At 38.4% G+C, this 16,666-nt stretch overlaps 1 protein-coding gene across 3 annotated transcripts in view; it reads right to left on the bottom strand.

Annotated features, from left to right (window-relative positions):
• The window catches only part of arb2a (ARB2 cotranscriptional regulator A), a 535,689-nt gene that overhangs the window by 248,765 nt on the left and 270,258 nt on the right, over positions 1-16,666 (bottom strand). For all 3 annotated transcript variants that reach the window (XM_060844193.1, XM_060844184.1, XM_060844202.1), the window contains exon 8: positions 12,949-13,068. In XM_060844193.1, the coding sequence (XP_060700176.1) occupies positions 12,949-13,068 (120 nt within the window). The remainder of the gene's footprint in view (positions 1-12,948; positions 13,069-16,666) is intronic.

Genomic DNA, 16,666 nt, shown 5'->3' on the forward strand with positions numbered 1-16,666 from the left:
AAGGGCCAGTACCCTGCAGGGCCATAGTAAAAAGCATTGGGAAAGGACAAGCAATGCTAAAAAGACAAACCTTAATGTTTTGCATTATAATCCATGAAGCATTTACAATAAAATGGAGGAATTAATTGTGCAAATAGATGAAAGCAGATATGATGGGGTTGGCATAACTGCCACCACCACACACATACTCCCCTTCCATACCATGTCAGAGTTCTGGAGGGACTATTCCCTCCAGGATACCATAGTCCACTCTACTTCCAACACCATCTTGGCACCTTCCCAAGAAATCACAGAAGGTGCAATGCTGTATCATGTTAACTCTGTTTTCTCTCTAAATATGCTGAGTTTCTTCTGCAATTTCTAGGTTTCTTTGTGTCTTATATGACACCTCACCATTCAATCCAAACATGATTAATCTTTTGCATCAATTTAACTTTGAATATATTCAACATAGAGCAGGCACAACTTTCTTGGGAGGAGAATTCTCCACCTTTACAGATTGAAGTATTTCTCCTTATCTCAGACCTAAATGATTGATATTGTGTTTCCATGTTCTAGATTCTCCAACTGTCAAGTCCCTTTAGAATCCTGGATGTTGTAATAAGATCACCTATCATTTTGCTAAACTCCAGAGAATGTAAGCCTCTTATCATTGGAAAATCTCTTAACCCAGGACCCAATTGACTGAACCTTTGCTAAACTTCAATACAGGTACTATTTTTGTTTAAATATGAGATTAATACAGCTCGCAGTATTTTCGGTGTGGTCTTATCAATGTTCTAAATAATCTAAACAACTTTGTAATTCATATGCACTAACCCCCTTGCAATAAATGTCAACATGTCACTTGTCTACCTAATTGCTTGCTGTACCTGCCTGCCAATCTTCCAAATTCTTTCTCTTTGTACAACCAAGCCTTTCTCAACTGCAACATTTAGAAGTTTGTCACCTTGTAAAATATAGTCTGCTTTTCTATTATTGCTATCAAAATTACCATATCAAAATTCCTCACAACCAATGAAGTACTTTTGATTGCGGTCATTGATGTCATGCAGGGAATATGGAATACTACTTTAGCAAAATGCTAAAGGGCTGCTGGCATCAATAGAACTGGTTTAAACATACTTGTTTTGATAAAGTAGATCTACAATAAATTTAAATCAACAGTCCCATTAACGGCACTTGGTCATTACAGAAAGATAAAAGAAAGAGCAATTGCGAAACTTGTTCGATTGGTTGCACATTCATATTCAAAGACATGCAGCTTCTGATGTTAGGAACCATAATGAAACACTCTGAAGTAAAGAATGCTTTAAAGCTAAATAAAATACTTATTGAAGTCAAATCTGTAAATATGTCATCCTTCAGTGCCCCAAAAAACATGAAGTTTGGCATTTTTAGTAATATTCCCATTCTCAACTTCCTGATGGGTACTGAAATGAGATGATCGAGAATGGTAAATGTGGTCTTGTATCTAAGGAATCAAGAAAGTAAAATGGGCTTTTAAAAGTAGACTGACTGAAACACTATATCTTATGGTGGTAGAGGATATGGGATGCTATTTGTAAAGTGAGTGAAGAAAAGTTATGGATTGACCATGATCCCTTGAAACAAATGCTGGAAAGAAATACCCCAAAATAAATTGGAGGGTGCAATGAATCAATTGTCAGATAGTTCTATAAAAAAGAAATGCATGTATGAAGGAATTGTTCTGTGTCCTAGTGGGAGAGTGTTCTGTATTGTAAGCCTTTTTAATGGAATATGGAGATCAGAATAATTTTTGAACAGAGGAACTCTCTGAATCCATGTCTGCCCTCTGTAGAGCAATCCAAATCGATTACATTTTTTGCTTTTATCTCCATAGCTTACCTTCCCTCAAGTGTTTCTTGATTCTTTGATTTGTTTATATGTATGTACATATAAACTCTAACCTATGCTTAAACAGCAAAAGGAATTTCTAATTGTATATTACAATATACAATATATACAATATACAATGGGCAGCACAATGGCTCAGTGGTTAACACTGCTGCCTCACAGCGCCAGGGACCTGGGTTCAATTCCAGCCTTGGGCAACTGTCTGTGTAGAGTTTGCATATTCTTCCCGTGTCTGCGTGGGTTTCCTCCGCGTGCTCCGGTTTCCTCCCACAATTCAAAGATGTGCAGGTTAGGTGAATTGGCCATGCTAAATTACCCATAGTAATCAGGGATGTGTACGTTAGATTCATTAGTCAGGGGGAAAATGTAGAGTAATAAGGTAGGGGAATGGGTCTGGGCAGGTTGGACTTCAGAGGGTCGATGTGGACTTGTTGTGCCAAAAGGGCTGTTTCCACATTGGGTTCCACATTGTATGGAGATTGTGGCATTTATTGGTGATTCAGTGATGCACCTATAATTAGAAGCAGTCGAATATTATAGTTGTTAGGCTAGGAGGGCATTTTGCCTTATGGATCTCTGAAAATATATACTCTGTTCTAGCTTCGACGATCTAGCCTTTTAAATATATCACTGGTAGGGGGAGAATATTACTCTAAAAACTAAAAGTGAAATTACTTCCTCTTTCAAGATCCAAGCCAACTTCAAAGCCTGTATCAATGTAGAGCAGGATTTTCTCATCCACGTAGACAGTTCTCTTCTTCCTTCATGATATGTTAGCTAATATTATCAAGTATCTTATTCTAACTGCTGGTCCTCAAAATTCCCATTACACTGCCTGTTACTGACCTTGCAATCTAAAATCACTCTGAAGTGACACTGGGACTGAGCTTATCAAGGTTTAACAGAATCTGCCTGCTTTGGAGTTAAAGTATGTATGCATCAGAATAACTAAAGAAGCTTGTCCCTTTATTATCTATTATAACTTGAGAAAAGATACAACTTAGAAGACACAGAGCTTATTGTTTCAGAAAAAATTAGGTATTTCCTTTCTTTTACAGTAACACCTGTCAGATACAAAGAATTTAAGATTGCTTAATCAACTTTTAAGTAAGTTACAGACTTGTAAAGGCTCAGGTACAATCTATAACTTCCAAATTATGTGCTATGTTTAGTTCAAGCACAGAACCTAAAATGCATTTGCAAAGTTTCTAAAAACATTTTGGTCCTGAAATTCTGAGAGTCTACCTCTTCAGATTTATGCCAGTTGATTGGAACCCTCATTCTTCTAGATGCAAGCTGCAGGATACAGACCTAATTTTAGCAATAGCCCTCTAACCCTACCACTTCTAGCCAAAGCATGTCAGTATCTTTTTTTCCAAGTCCTTAGCTCTCATTGGAGCTATTCTATTGAAAGTCCACTGCTTTCAATATCATTTAAAAGGACTTAACTTGTTTAACTGGCATGAAAGATGCAGAGGCTTTGAATGGTTTTATAAAGGGAAATTTTCTTGAGTAACTCAGGAACAGATTTTTGCAGGAGGTGGGGCACTGACAGGCAGAAGATACGCTTAAAGGGATGTTATTTAAATATCTTTGATAGCTATTCATTATATTCTGCAACATTTCTGGACACATAGGTTAATTTTCCTCCTGGTACACAACGGGCAATTTTCCCATTAGCAGGCAATACACTGCACCAAGTTATCACCCAGGATGAAGATGAAAACAACTTTTGTTTCTTAACAAGCACTTAACAATGGTACACAGTAAATTTTGTTCCTCAAAGACATGCTTTAATTACTAACAGTGTACAATTTTGCCAGATAAATAAAGAGGACATACAAAATTAATAATTCATTGGGTGTAGTGATAAATTAATCATAAAAATCTGACATAAAGGCAGTCAAATGTGGTAACTTTATGCCTCATGTTTGGCACTGCAAGTGTCTTTTTGCCTCAAAATGGTGTCTGGCCACCACATTATCACTTGTGTTTGGGAAATGGGCCTGGCATCATTTTATGTGAATTAGCATACAAGGAATCTGCATGTAAAGGCTGATTGTGACATCAGTTGGTATGTAGATTTCACTCTCATTGTACATTCTAGAGCTCAACTCTCCGAGCTATTACTGGTGTTAACCTTGCATGCATATTTGGTGGTTTGAACTGACATTTATAAAGTTGTGACTTCTACAGGGAGCAGTGTGGCATGTGTTGAAGATCTCATTCTGTTAAAATCACTTGCTTTCAGTAATGAGTTCCACAGTCTCAATCCCATTTGCCTTATAGAATGACACGAAGAATAAGCAAAAGTGGCGCAGAGAATGACAGGCTGCTGAAGGGAGAGAGGAAGGGCAATTCACCCACCTCAACCTAAGCCAGGAATAGAACAATAGATGCTTCAATTTCACTAAGGAGTTACTCACTGAAGTCTGCCACTACAGCAGACAGACGCTAAGTTTCAGAGCTTGTCCAGGACAGCATTACCCCATGTCCTGAAGGTGAACATGGCCATGAACACCTTTGTGTTGGAATCCCTACCATCCATATTACACTCTATGCCTTCTACAGTTGTAGATGGGAGGTGACCATTGCACCAAATTTGTAGAACAACACATTGCCTTCTCTCTTTCCAGACAGAAGCAAATGCAGTATGTATGTAACTTTGCCAGAATAGCCAACTTACATAAGGTGCAGATTGCTAGTTAATGCAGGTAACATTGCTTTGCAGGTACTGCATCAAAATTTGGAAATATAATGAATCCATAAAGGTTTCCAAATCCTTAAATGTGCAACTGGTATGTGATCACATTCAACATATTGTACAAATAAATATCTGGTACATGGCAGAGAACAGACCTTGGTTATTGGCTAACAAGAACTATCTGCTGACCACTTGGCTCATGGCTCTGGTGTTCAAGTGATGCTTCCAGTACTTGGACTACTCTAAGACAGCCCTGCAATATAATGTAGACTGTATCAAGTTTTGTCAGTCTGCTGCATCTAATGCAGCAGGAGAGGACTGGCAAATAGCACTGATGGAAGAATATAATACTGTTGTTCTGAGTGAAGACATAAATTTGTTCTCTGCAGAACCTTTGTGACTCCCCAGGGATCACCTCATCAAATTGTAATAATGTCACAGAGTCATAGAGATGTACAGCACAGAAAAAGACCCTTTCATCCACTTCATCAATGCCAAACAGATATCCTAAATTAATCTAGTCCCACTTGCTAGCATTTGGCCTGTATCCCTCTAAATCCTTCCTATTCACATACCCATCCTGATTCCTTTTAAGTGTTGTAATTGTACCAGCCTCCAACACTTCTTCCAGCAGCTCAGTCAATACATGCACCACTCTCTATGTGAAGTTACCCCTTAGAAGCCTTTAAATCTTTTCCCTCTCATCTTAAACCTATGCCGTCTAGTTCTGGACCCTCCCCCCATCCTGGGAAAAAGACCTTGACTATTCACTCTATCCATGCTCCATATGATTTTATAAAAGAAAATCGAATGGACTCTGTGGAATCCTGCAAGACCCTTTACAATATGTGTCAATTGAGCAAATTGAGCTTGCCTGACTTCAACTTAATCATCTACTGCATGACTTAGAATTTGGGGCACTTCTGCTTGTGCTACATTGGTCATCATCTTCGCGGTAGGTGCAAGGTTGGTGTCAAGCTCATTACATTCAAAAATAAACACTTCAAGAAAAAGAAATACAGATTGCTCATCAGGGTAGTGAAGGGCAGTATTAGACTAGAAATAGAAACTTATACTGTTGTATAGAATAGCATCAGGCCAAAGATTGGCTGTGTTTCAGAAACCAGCAAAGACGAACAAAGATTTCATGAAATGGGAAAAAAAATGAGTTAACTAGCCAAGAATACAAGAACTGACATTAAGAGCTTTTGTAAGTCTACAGAAAGAAGAGTAGATAAAGTAAACATTTGTCTTGCAGAGGCAGCGAGATTAGAAATTTCTGTGGAGAATAAAGAAATAGCAGAGATGTTGAACAAATACTTTGTGTTTGCTTTCCCAGTGAAGGACATAAGTTACACACCAGAAATAGAGAGTAATCAAGGGATTACAGAAGGATCAGTGCTAGGTCTTGGCTGTTTTATAAACTATATTAATGCCTAGATAAAAAGATCAAGTGTAACGTACCCAAGTCTATGTGAAATGTAATCTGTAATGAAGATACAGAGAGATCACAGATGCGAAGAGGTAGAGAAAGTTTCAATGATAAGGCAATAATATGGTCAATGGAGCATACTGAGAAAATGTGAGGGGATACAGTGATATAGTGGTAATGTCACTGAACTAATAATCTCAGGCAAATGCTCAGGAAACATGGGCTCAGGTCTTGTCATGGCAAATGATGGAAATCAAATTCAATTAAACAGTAAAACTGGGGTTGAATGTTTTCTCAGTAATGATGACCATACTTTCATCAATTGTGTTTGGTTCACTAGTGTCGTTCAGGGAAAGACATTTGCCAGCTTGACCTGGTCTGACTTAGATATGACTCCAGACCCAATGTTCTCGACTCTAAACTGCTCCCTGAAATGGCTCAGTAAGCCATTCAATTCAAGCGCATTTAGGGATGAGCAACAAATTCCACCTTGCGAGCAACACCTACATCCCATGAAAGAATAAAGCAAAATAACTCACTTTGGTATCACAATTTGGAAACAGAATATTCTTTAAAAAGGTATAAATCTTTTAAAAGTTGTTGCTCAGAAAGACTGGGTACACCCAAGGAACATATTGAAAATGTTACCATGCAGGTAAAACAAGCAGATAAGAAGGCAAATCACACTTTGGCCTTCTTTGGAAAAGGATTGAAATACAAGAATAAGGAAGCCCTGCCATCATCTTATAGGCCTTTGTTGAGATCACATCGGAATACTCTGCACAGTTTTTGTCTCTATACCTAAGGAAGAATGTACATGTGTTAGAGGTGATATAGTGAAGGCTCATTACATTGGCTCCTAGGATATGAAGATTGTACTATAATGAGAGGCTGAGTAAATTGGGCCTATACTTCTGGACCTTAGAAGAATGAGAAATAATCTCATTGAACCATGCAAGGTTTACAAATCATGAGGAGCATGGACAGGATAAATAGACAAAAATCTTTTCACTGGGTGGGGGAGTCCAGAAATAGAGGGCATAGGTTTAGGGTGAGAGGGGAAAGATATAAAAGAGACCTAAGAGGCAATCTTTTCTCTTAGAGGGTGATACATATTTGGAATGCGCTGCCTGACTAAGTGGTGGAGTGTAGTACAATTGCAACATTTAAAAGGCATCTGGATGGGTATATGAATAGGAACGATTTGGAGGCTTATGGGCCAGGCGCTGGCAGGTGGGACTAGATTGGGTTGGGATATCTGGTCGGCATGGACAAGTTGGACCGAAGGGTATGTTTCCGTGCTGTACATCTCTATGACTCTATAAGGTTCTGAACCATCTGGAAACTGAGGTTGCTTTTTCTGGTGGGGAAATCGAGACAACTGGACATAACTTCAGAATTATTTAGTTCTGAGGTGAAGAGGAATTCTTTCATTCAGAAGGCTGTCAATTGTTGGAATTGCCCAACCAAGGATTTGTTGATGCTCCATAGATGAGTATAATTTAGGCTGAGATTGATTTCTAGCCTCATGAAACCAATGGGTTTGGAAATCAAAGCATGTGACTTAAGCTCACTGCTTGCTGTGAAGGATCCCTATATTGCTTAGAACCAAACAGCATGTCAGGACACAATGTTCATGCACCAACTATATGCAACCCCTCATTCATAGACATCAGCATCTGGCATTTGTTAACCTCTCACCACCAACATGGCACCTCCACGCTTTGCTTACAGGTTGCTCAGGAAGCATGGACTTGCACTGCAGAGTGCACTGGCAACCAGTATTGAAAGGTGGCTGCAGGGACACTTTGCGCACAGGCAACTAACTCAGAGATTGAACCTTGCTGTATCTCAGAGCTGTTCACTTGCTCTCTTAATGCTTATTTAGTTAGCCACATGCTCACATCATCTATGCCTTCCCTTGTCCTAGCTCCTTCTCCAACTGCTTGCTTCCTTACCCAGCCTATATGTGAGGAGGGAGCACCTGAAGTCTACATTATGTTCTCTGTGCTCTAGTCGATCCTCAGGATGAATGCATGGGGCAATGAGTGTAGATGGGTTCACTTCATCTGTGTGCTGGGACTGGCTGTCCTGCCTACCTATCCATGGAGGCAGCCAAATTGTCACATGATTTGCTGCACTGCTGTAGCTTCTGGGCAAAAAGGGCCATTGCATTCCACATGTCTGTCTATTGCTCCTATTCCTTTCGGACTGCCGATGCAACAGGGTCCTCTCCTGTATCAGGCTGTTCAAATGTCTGCTCATCAGCAACCCTCTAAGTGTCAGTAGCCTGCAGCATTTCTTCCTCAGCCAACTGCAGAGCCGTTACAGTGAAGATGCTCACCAGATTGTGTTCCCATACTTTCTAAACCTTACATTCCACTGAGATGACAGTACCTGAGCTGGTAGTGAGTACAGTGTGTGACATTACCCTGATGCAGGAGAGAAGGACATTATGGCACTTCTTATGGCTCTGCTGGCTTTTCCTTCAATCTATCAAAGAGGGATTGATCCTAGTGATGACCTTGGAACAGACTGCCTGGGTCTGGTGGCAAGACCACCTCTGCCAATCCTCCAGGAACAGGACTCCTCCCCTCTGCACCACCACCTCCACCAGGATCTCCAGTACCCTATAAGAGAATGTGGTATGACTCCCTTTCCTTGACATCTTCAGAAAATGTCCTTGACTGAGCAGGGTATCTCCAGAAACCAAGTGCTCCTCTGGGTGCCTGTCAGCCTTGTAAAGATATATAGATGCTGAGATTACCATATTTTAGCAGATATCCAGTATGTTGTTCTGGGAATACTATATGATAGGATCAGCATAGAATTGGATGTGAGGGACTCCATAGGGACTGGGTAGGTAATTCATGAGACACAGTGATAAGACACAAGAAAGCTCACAAATCCTTGTGGCAAGAATCCCTCCAAAAATGTAACACAATGTGGCTGCATTTGGCCAAAAAAGGTAAGATTCGGGAATCCCAGTGTGAGATCCACAGCTGTCTGTTTCCACTGCTGTTTGAGCATGTCTGGTCAGTTCAACCTCCGACCTCTCAATTATTTCATTAGAGTCTTGGATACAACCTCTGAAAATCTTGGAGCCCACTCTTTCCCATATTGGGCCAGTCTTCTGAATTTTATCAGAATCAGTTGTAGAACAACTTGCAGAATTTGCTTCATCTGCAATGCTTGTTTTACAGGCATGGGTTGGCTGAAAGAGGTGAACATTAGCTTTAACTCCGGCTGAAGTGTATATTGGTTCAACAGTGCAGCTAGTGCTGGATGTATCCTTTGATGATGTTAGTCAGTAGGCAGTGTAAAGCTGGCAATATGTTTGTATCAAATTTGAAATGTATAAATCTTTATCACAATATTTGTACGCTTTTGGGATGTATTAACATTTAGCCGCTGAATGTTTAATGTCTCTTTTTTGACCAAAGTAGCTTTTGAAACAAAATAATCATTAGTAACTTAGGGTACTATATTTAAATATGGTCATAAAGTTCCACATACTTTCTGCACAGGAATTTGCCAAAACTTTTCAAAATAGACAGACTTCATGTCAAATGGATGTGAAGCCATTTTCCAAACAAACTAATTTATATGTCACAGAATGTTACATGTTTCTAATAGTCTTGAAAATTCAGTTAAACCTGTAATTACACTTTTAGGCATTATACCAAATGTTTTAATATTAGAAGCCTTTAAGAAAATTACAGATATACCTATTTAAAAATATAAAGTGCTTCATATTTGTATAAAATAAATATTTATTTATATTTTAAATATATATTCTGTGTAAATGCATTGTTATAATAATTATATTATTTTCAACATGTTGTTTTGCATCAATTAGTTGGTTTGTGACAAAGTAAACTGCAACATTTTATTTCAAACACCTGAAAATTTGTAATTAACTATCGTATACTGCAAAAAACATTGAGTGAGAGTGTGCACTGAAGGGAAAGAGACACACTGTCCTAAAATGATTAATTGTAGCACCCATTAATATGAAGACATAATGATACATCAATGTCATCGCTTTTTTAAGTTCTAGTTTCTTTGTGACAGATATTAGATGTGCCTGTGGATGCATTATGTCATGCCATTCATGCATTCAGCCCCTGCACCGCAAGAAGTCTTGAGAACTTATTCCTCTCACTACACTCCTTTCCTGAAAAAACATCTTTATAACTTCTCATTTACTTGTTACTTCCTGAACCAAGACCAGAATGCCTTATGGAAAACTTTAGCTCAGCCTGGGATAAATTCACAGGCTAAGGGGCATCTTCACCCTCTAGCCCCAAGGTCAGATGTCAAGCCTAGCTCTGAGACATCTGGATGCATTATAATGAAGAACAAAAGTGGAAAAAATATCCACCAGTGTGATGAGAGACATACACAGAAAGAATGTCACACTGGTCATCCACTGCTCTTCATTTCAGTCTTTAGGTGGCAAGACTTTGCAATTGTTAATCGAAGGACAAACATAATTTACCATATCCATAGGCAACACCAATACTTTACTGAATAAAGGTCAATCATTTCATGTACCATTTCAAAACTGCAATACAACTTTAATTCAGTTTCTAGGATTTAAAAAAAATCAGTAAATCCAAAAACCATAAATTTGACTTTCACTGAACATATATTAAAATAAATTGATAAAATATAATTAAACGTGAGGATTCATATTCATTTATAGTTAATTTTAAATCATTGTAAACTAACATTTAATTGCTCTGTTTTGAAAAAGGAATTAAATAAAAATCCCAGCAATTTTGCCTTTAATTCCTGTCTCGTATGAGTTTGTGGTGGACACGAAGTTTTTCCTTTGCCTATGCAAATTGCTTATTCATTGTTGTAATGATCCAAAAGTTAGTTTTAATACAAAACAAACTTTATTTTAATCTGAAATAAAAGCAGGAAACGGCATTGCTTATTTTCATCTACCTCGGACAAATGATATATTTATAACCAAAAGTTCACTTATAACATTGTGTTCCCCAAGTTTTCAGAGCTTCCCTTAGTATCACTAAAGAAAAGTCTCTGACCTATTGTACTTTGTTAGAAATTGATTTATGAAAGATGAAATACAAAGATAAAAAAAATCCCAGTTTATACCGAGTGAGTAAACTGAGCAATAGTTCAGGCAATAGTTGAGCATTCCTCATTCAGATAAGAAAAAGTTAAGCGAGTGTGATTATTAACTTGATTACTATTCCTTAACCATCTTGAAAGTATACATTATTGACACGGCCTTCTATTTCTTTCATTGTGGAATAGTTTGTAAAGCATCACTGTCAAGTTCACACATATGCAATGGTACCATTAAGCATATAATAACTTACATATCACAACAGATCATTCTGCCCAGATGGTCTTTGCTGATGTCTATGGTACACACAAGTCTCATTCCTGAAGAAAAGGTATACTTGAAACATTGACTTCTCCACCTCCTGATGCTGCCTGGCTTGCTGTATTCTTCCAGCCTCCTTCTTGTCTGCTTTGGATTCCAGCATCTGCAGTTTTTTTTGTCTCTAACACACAAGTCTGCTACCAACCTTCTTCATCCAATTCAATTAGATTATTCGTTGATGTGTGCTTCACCAGCAGCAAAATCTGCATTCTTTGAGTAAAGAAGCTTCTCCTGAATTACCTATTGCATTCATAAGTGACTATCTTATATTTAGGACCCTCTACTTTTGGACTGCTGTACAAGTGTTAACATTTTTTCCATCTATCTTGTTGATTCCTTTCATCATCTTAAACATCTATATCTTTACATTTTCAAGAGAAAAATTTTCCACCATATTCAACTTTTCTCAACCTCAGGTACTGGTATCATATTTGTGAAGTTTGTGGCACCTTCTCCAGTGTCTATTTATCAATTTAAAAAATTGAGACCAGAACTTGCACACTGTGACCTAATCAAGGTTCTATGCAACTGTTACAGAACTAATCTGAAATTATTTCTATATTAAAGCCCTTTAGGAAAGGATATCTGTCAATCTTACCTTGTCTGGCCTACATGTGACACAAGACTCATAGCAATGTGGTTGATCCTTAACTCCCTCTTGGCAATGAGGTATGGGCAGTAAATACTGATCTAGCCAGCGATGCCCTCATCCCATGCATGAATAAGATAAAATTTCTAGAAATAAATTTTGGTGCTTTTGTGACATCTTTATGGCAATATTAACCTGCTTTGCTAGTTTTAGGAATGTGTGTATCTATAACCCTTGATTTATTAGCGTTTCTACCCAGTTGGACTCATTATCAAAGAAGTATACATCTGCTTATTCTCCCTAACAAAACACAGAACTTCATTTACACTGAAATGCCCTGGCCACTTGTAGCCAGAATAAGAAAATCACTGCTCGCAGTCGGGTCAGAATTTTGGCAGACAACACAAACAAACAGGAAAAAGAAAAACCATACAACTCTGTCAAAACAGTAGCAAAATCTTTCTAAAGGATATGCCACCCAGAGATATGGCAATTACAGATTATCTCCAAATAAATTATTTTCAAAATATCCACTTGCTATTTGGGAAGAGACGGTATGACAACTTTGCTCTCAATAGTGCTGATTACTAAACAATCTCTCTTTTAATCAAGGAATTTTTTAATGCTAAACAGTCTGAAAACTAATAGTAAGGAACGTTAAATCCACGTTTACTTGCCAGACATGTTTTACATCATTCATAATATACTTCTTATACACTTATTTGGCATTATAGATTATACTGCAAAAAGAAGCCACATAAATACATTTGCCAATATCATGTGTTTTTTTTCATATTTATATTCATATTTACATCGTATCACTGAGTAAAAAATGCCTTAAGCTTAGGATGTATGAAATCCGAAGTAAAAAAAAAGAACAGGTATCAGATTTGGCTCATCTGGCAGTGAGACAAAGTACTTACTAACTCCACAAACACCAGGCCACCATAACTGTGGGCAACAAATACTACATTCTTGGCAGAGGATCTAGAAATGAAGTGATCCCAGACATAGAGTGTATGTTCTTCTGGAGTGCTGTTATCCTGTGAAAGGAATGAAAATAAAAATTAAAAATGCAAATCCAACTTGAAGATTTAAGCTACTCATTAAATAATGAGTAAATGTTTTAATAAAATGAATTTTCATTCCACCATAAGAGTGTCAGTCCTCTATTCACTTGTCCTCACATCATGTTTTAAAAAATCAGTTTATTTCAAAAAGATACTTGTGGATTTTGTTTCCAAAATTAACAAATCTATGTTTAAAAACTTATCAATTCTTTTGATGATAACCTCTAAATATTGGGTATTTAACTGACTAATAGGTGCTTTACTTCATGTATTTCATTATTGAAAATTACCTGGCACCCAGGTTCAGGTCCCACCAACTCCAGAGGTATTTCAAAACATCTCTGGATAGATTTATTTCAAATGGGGGAAAAAAATTTAAGGATTACCTTGGCCTATTGCAGTGAAAATTGGATGCATGAATCAGTAGATTAATATGTGGGATTCCTACTTGTCTGTTCTTCCTATTAGCATCCACCATTGAACTATCTACATCCAGGGAAATATGTCCTCTGAGCTGCAGTAGTCCTACCTAACTTCATGACACTTAGTGAACATAATATAATTAAGTACTTTTCTGAAAAAAATGCTCTTAAGATCTGCTACAATTTATTGAATGGAATATGTTGGTTCCCTTTTATAAGCACAGCTTTTGTTTCTTTTCTTCTCCCTATATCATCACCTTTTTCTTGCCCCAGTTTTTTTTATTATTTCATCTCTTCTATCACCCAACTACTGATACTCCCTTTATAATTTTTCACTCCTTTTAGTATCTCTGTACTTAATTAAAATCTGTTATATCTCTATCCTTCTTCCAAGTTGTCAGATGGTCATCAAATTGAAACAATTCTCCTCTCTTCGCAGGTACTAATTGACATACTGAGTAGTTCCAGCATTTTGTCTTTAGTTCAGTTTTTCATTATCCACAGAATTTTGCTTTTGTATTGAAAAATACTGTAAGATATTTTTCCTATGTCAGTGCTTCAAAATTGGTTTTTCCATATTTAAAGCAATAAGAGGCTATAAGCTCACTAAGGAGGTGCTGGGCAAGCTGCAAGGATTGAAGGTAGATAAATGACCAGGACCAGATGGATTACACGTCAGAGTTCTGAAGGAGATAACTGAAGAGATTATAGAAATATTGGTGGTGATCTTTCAGGAATCACTGGAGTCCGGAAGGGTTCCAGAAGACTGAAAAATTGATAATGTAACACCCTTGTTTAAGAAAGAAGGGAGGCAGGAGACAGGAAACTATAAACCGGTTAGCCTGATTAGAGCATTTTATAATCCATTACTATGGGTGAGATTACAGATTGATTGAAAGTGCATGGTAAAATAGGGCTGAGTCAGGACAGCTTCAGCAAGGGGAGGTCATGCCTGATAAATCTGTTAGAATTCTACAAGCAAGTTCGACAAAGGAGAGCCAATGGACATTATCTATTCGGATTTCCAGAAGTCCTCTGACACGATGCCACACAGAAGGCTGCTAAGAAAAGAGGCAAGTTTTAGGGCAGGTAGTGGCATGGATGGAGGACTGGCTGACTGGAAGAAAGAAGGGATAAAAAAGGATCTTTTTCAAGATGGTAGATAGTAACTAATGGAGTTCCACAGATGTCCATGTTGGGGCCATGACTATTCATGTTATACATCTGTTTAATGGAACTGAGGACATTGTTGCAAAGTTTGCGGATGACACAAAGTTAGGTGGAGGGAGAGATGGTGCTGACGAAGTGGGAAAGCTCAGAAGGACTTAGACAGGCTAGGAGAGTGGGCAAAGAAGTGACATTTGGAATATAATATGGGAAAGTGTGAGGTCATGCAGTTTGGCAGGAAGAATAGAGGCATAGACTATTTTCAAAATGGGGAAAGGCTTTGGAAACCTGATGCACATTTGGAATCCTACTCCAGGATTCTTTAGGGTTAAAAAGTAGCTTCAGTTGGCAATTAGAAAGGTGTCAGAGGCTGAGAGGTCACCTTCTTGATGCCCATAAATCATGAAGGGCATGGATAGGACAAATAGTCAAGGTCTTTTTCTCAGGATAGGGAAATCCAATACGAGAGGGCATAGATTTAAGGTGAGAGAGGAAAGATTTAAAAGGAGCAATTCTTTCATGTAAAGGGTGGTACATGTGTGGAATGAGCTGCCAGAGAAGTGATGGAGGCTGGTACAACTACAACATTTAAAAGGCATCTGTATGGGTATATAAATAGGAAGAATTTAAAGGGGCATAAGCCAAATGCTGGCAAATGAGGCTAAATTAATTTAGGATATCAGATTGGCATAGATGAGTTGAACCAAAGGGCCAAGTATATCTTTATGACTCTATGACTCTGTTTGCATTCATTTCAAGTGGGCTAGAATACAAGAGTAGAAAAGTACTGCTGAGGTTGCATAAGGCTCTAGTCAGACCACATTTGGAATATTATGAGCAACTTTGGATCCTATATGTAAGGATGGATGTGTTGGTATTGGAGGGGGACAAGAAGAGATTTACAAAAATAATCCCAAGATAGAAGGGACTGGATAGAGTGGACATGGAGAGGATATTTCCTCTAACAGGAGAAACTAGGTGGCAAGGACACCAGCTCAGAATACAGAGACAACCCTTGAGATGATTAGATTAGATTAGACTTACAGTGTGGAAACAGGCCCTTCGGCCCAACAAGCCCACACCGACCTGCCGAAGCGAAACCCACCCATACCAGTACATTTACCCCTTACCTAACACTACGGGCAATTTAGCTTGACCAATTCACCTGACCCGCACATCTTTGTGACTGTGGGAGGAAACCGGAGCACCCGGAGGAAACCCACGCAGACACGGGGAGAACGTGCAAACTCCACACAGTCAGTCGCCTGAGTCGGGAATCGAACCCGGGTCTACAGGCGCTGTGAGGCAGCAGTGCTAACCACTGTGCCACCGTGCCGCCCAACTGTACAGATGAGGAGGAATCTCTTCAGCCAAAAGATTGTTAATTTGTGGAACTCATTGCTGCACAAGGCTATGGAACCCAACTCACTACGTGTATTTAAGACAGAGGTAGGTTATTGAATGGTAAAGGGATCAAGGGTTACGACAAAGGCAGGAGAGTGGTGTTGATAAACAAATCCGCTATATTCTATTGTCAGAGCAGGCTCGATGTGCCAAATGGCCTAACTTTGCTCCTGTGTTATGGTTTTATAGTCTTGTTAAAGATAAGCACTTGTGAACTCAAGGACAAGATCACTAATGCAGGCATTAAAGGGACAAAAGGAGAGATAGCAGAAAAGGTGCAGGCTCAGTTATGACAAAACTATGTGAGAATGCATGAGTAAATTTGATTGATTTGTTCATTGTCATATCTTCCAAAGTCCAACGAGCAGTACAGGCAGATCATAGTCAGCAAGGATGTACAGAACAAAAGATTTAGACAAGGCACACAGGTTACATTGCACAAGGCATACGAGAGAGATCAATGTTAACAAGATCAGCATTATGTGAGGCTAGAAAGTCCATTCAATAGTCTAATGGGATTGAAGAATAGAAGTGATGAATGATTCATTTCAGGAAATTGTAAAAAGCTTTAAAGGTAA

The sequence above is a fragment of the Hemiscyllium ocellatum genome, chromosome 2 (assembly GCF_020745735.1).
Source record: "Hemiscyllium ocellatum isolate sHemOce1 chromosome 2, sHemOce1.pat.X.cur, whole genome shotgun sequence".
NCBI classification, from domain to species: Eukaryota; Metazoa; Chordata; class Chondrichthyes; order Orectolobiformes; family Hemiscylliidae; genus Hemiscyllium; species Hemiscyllium ocellatum.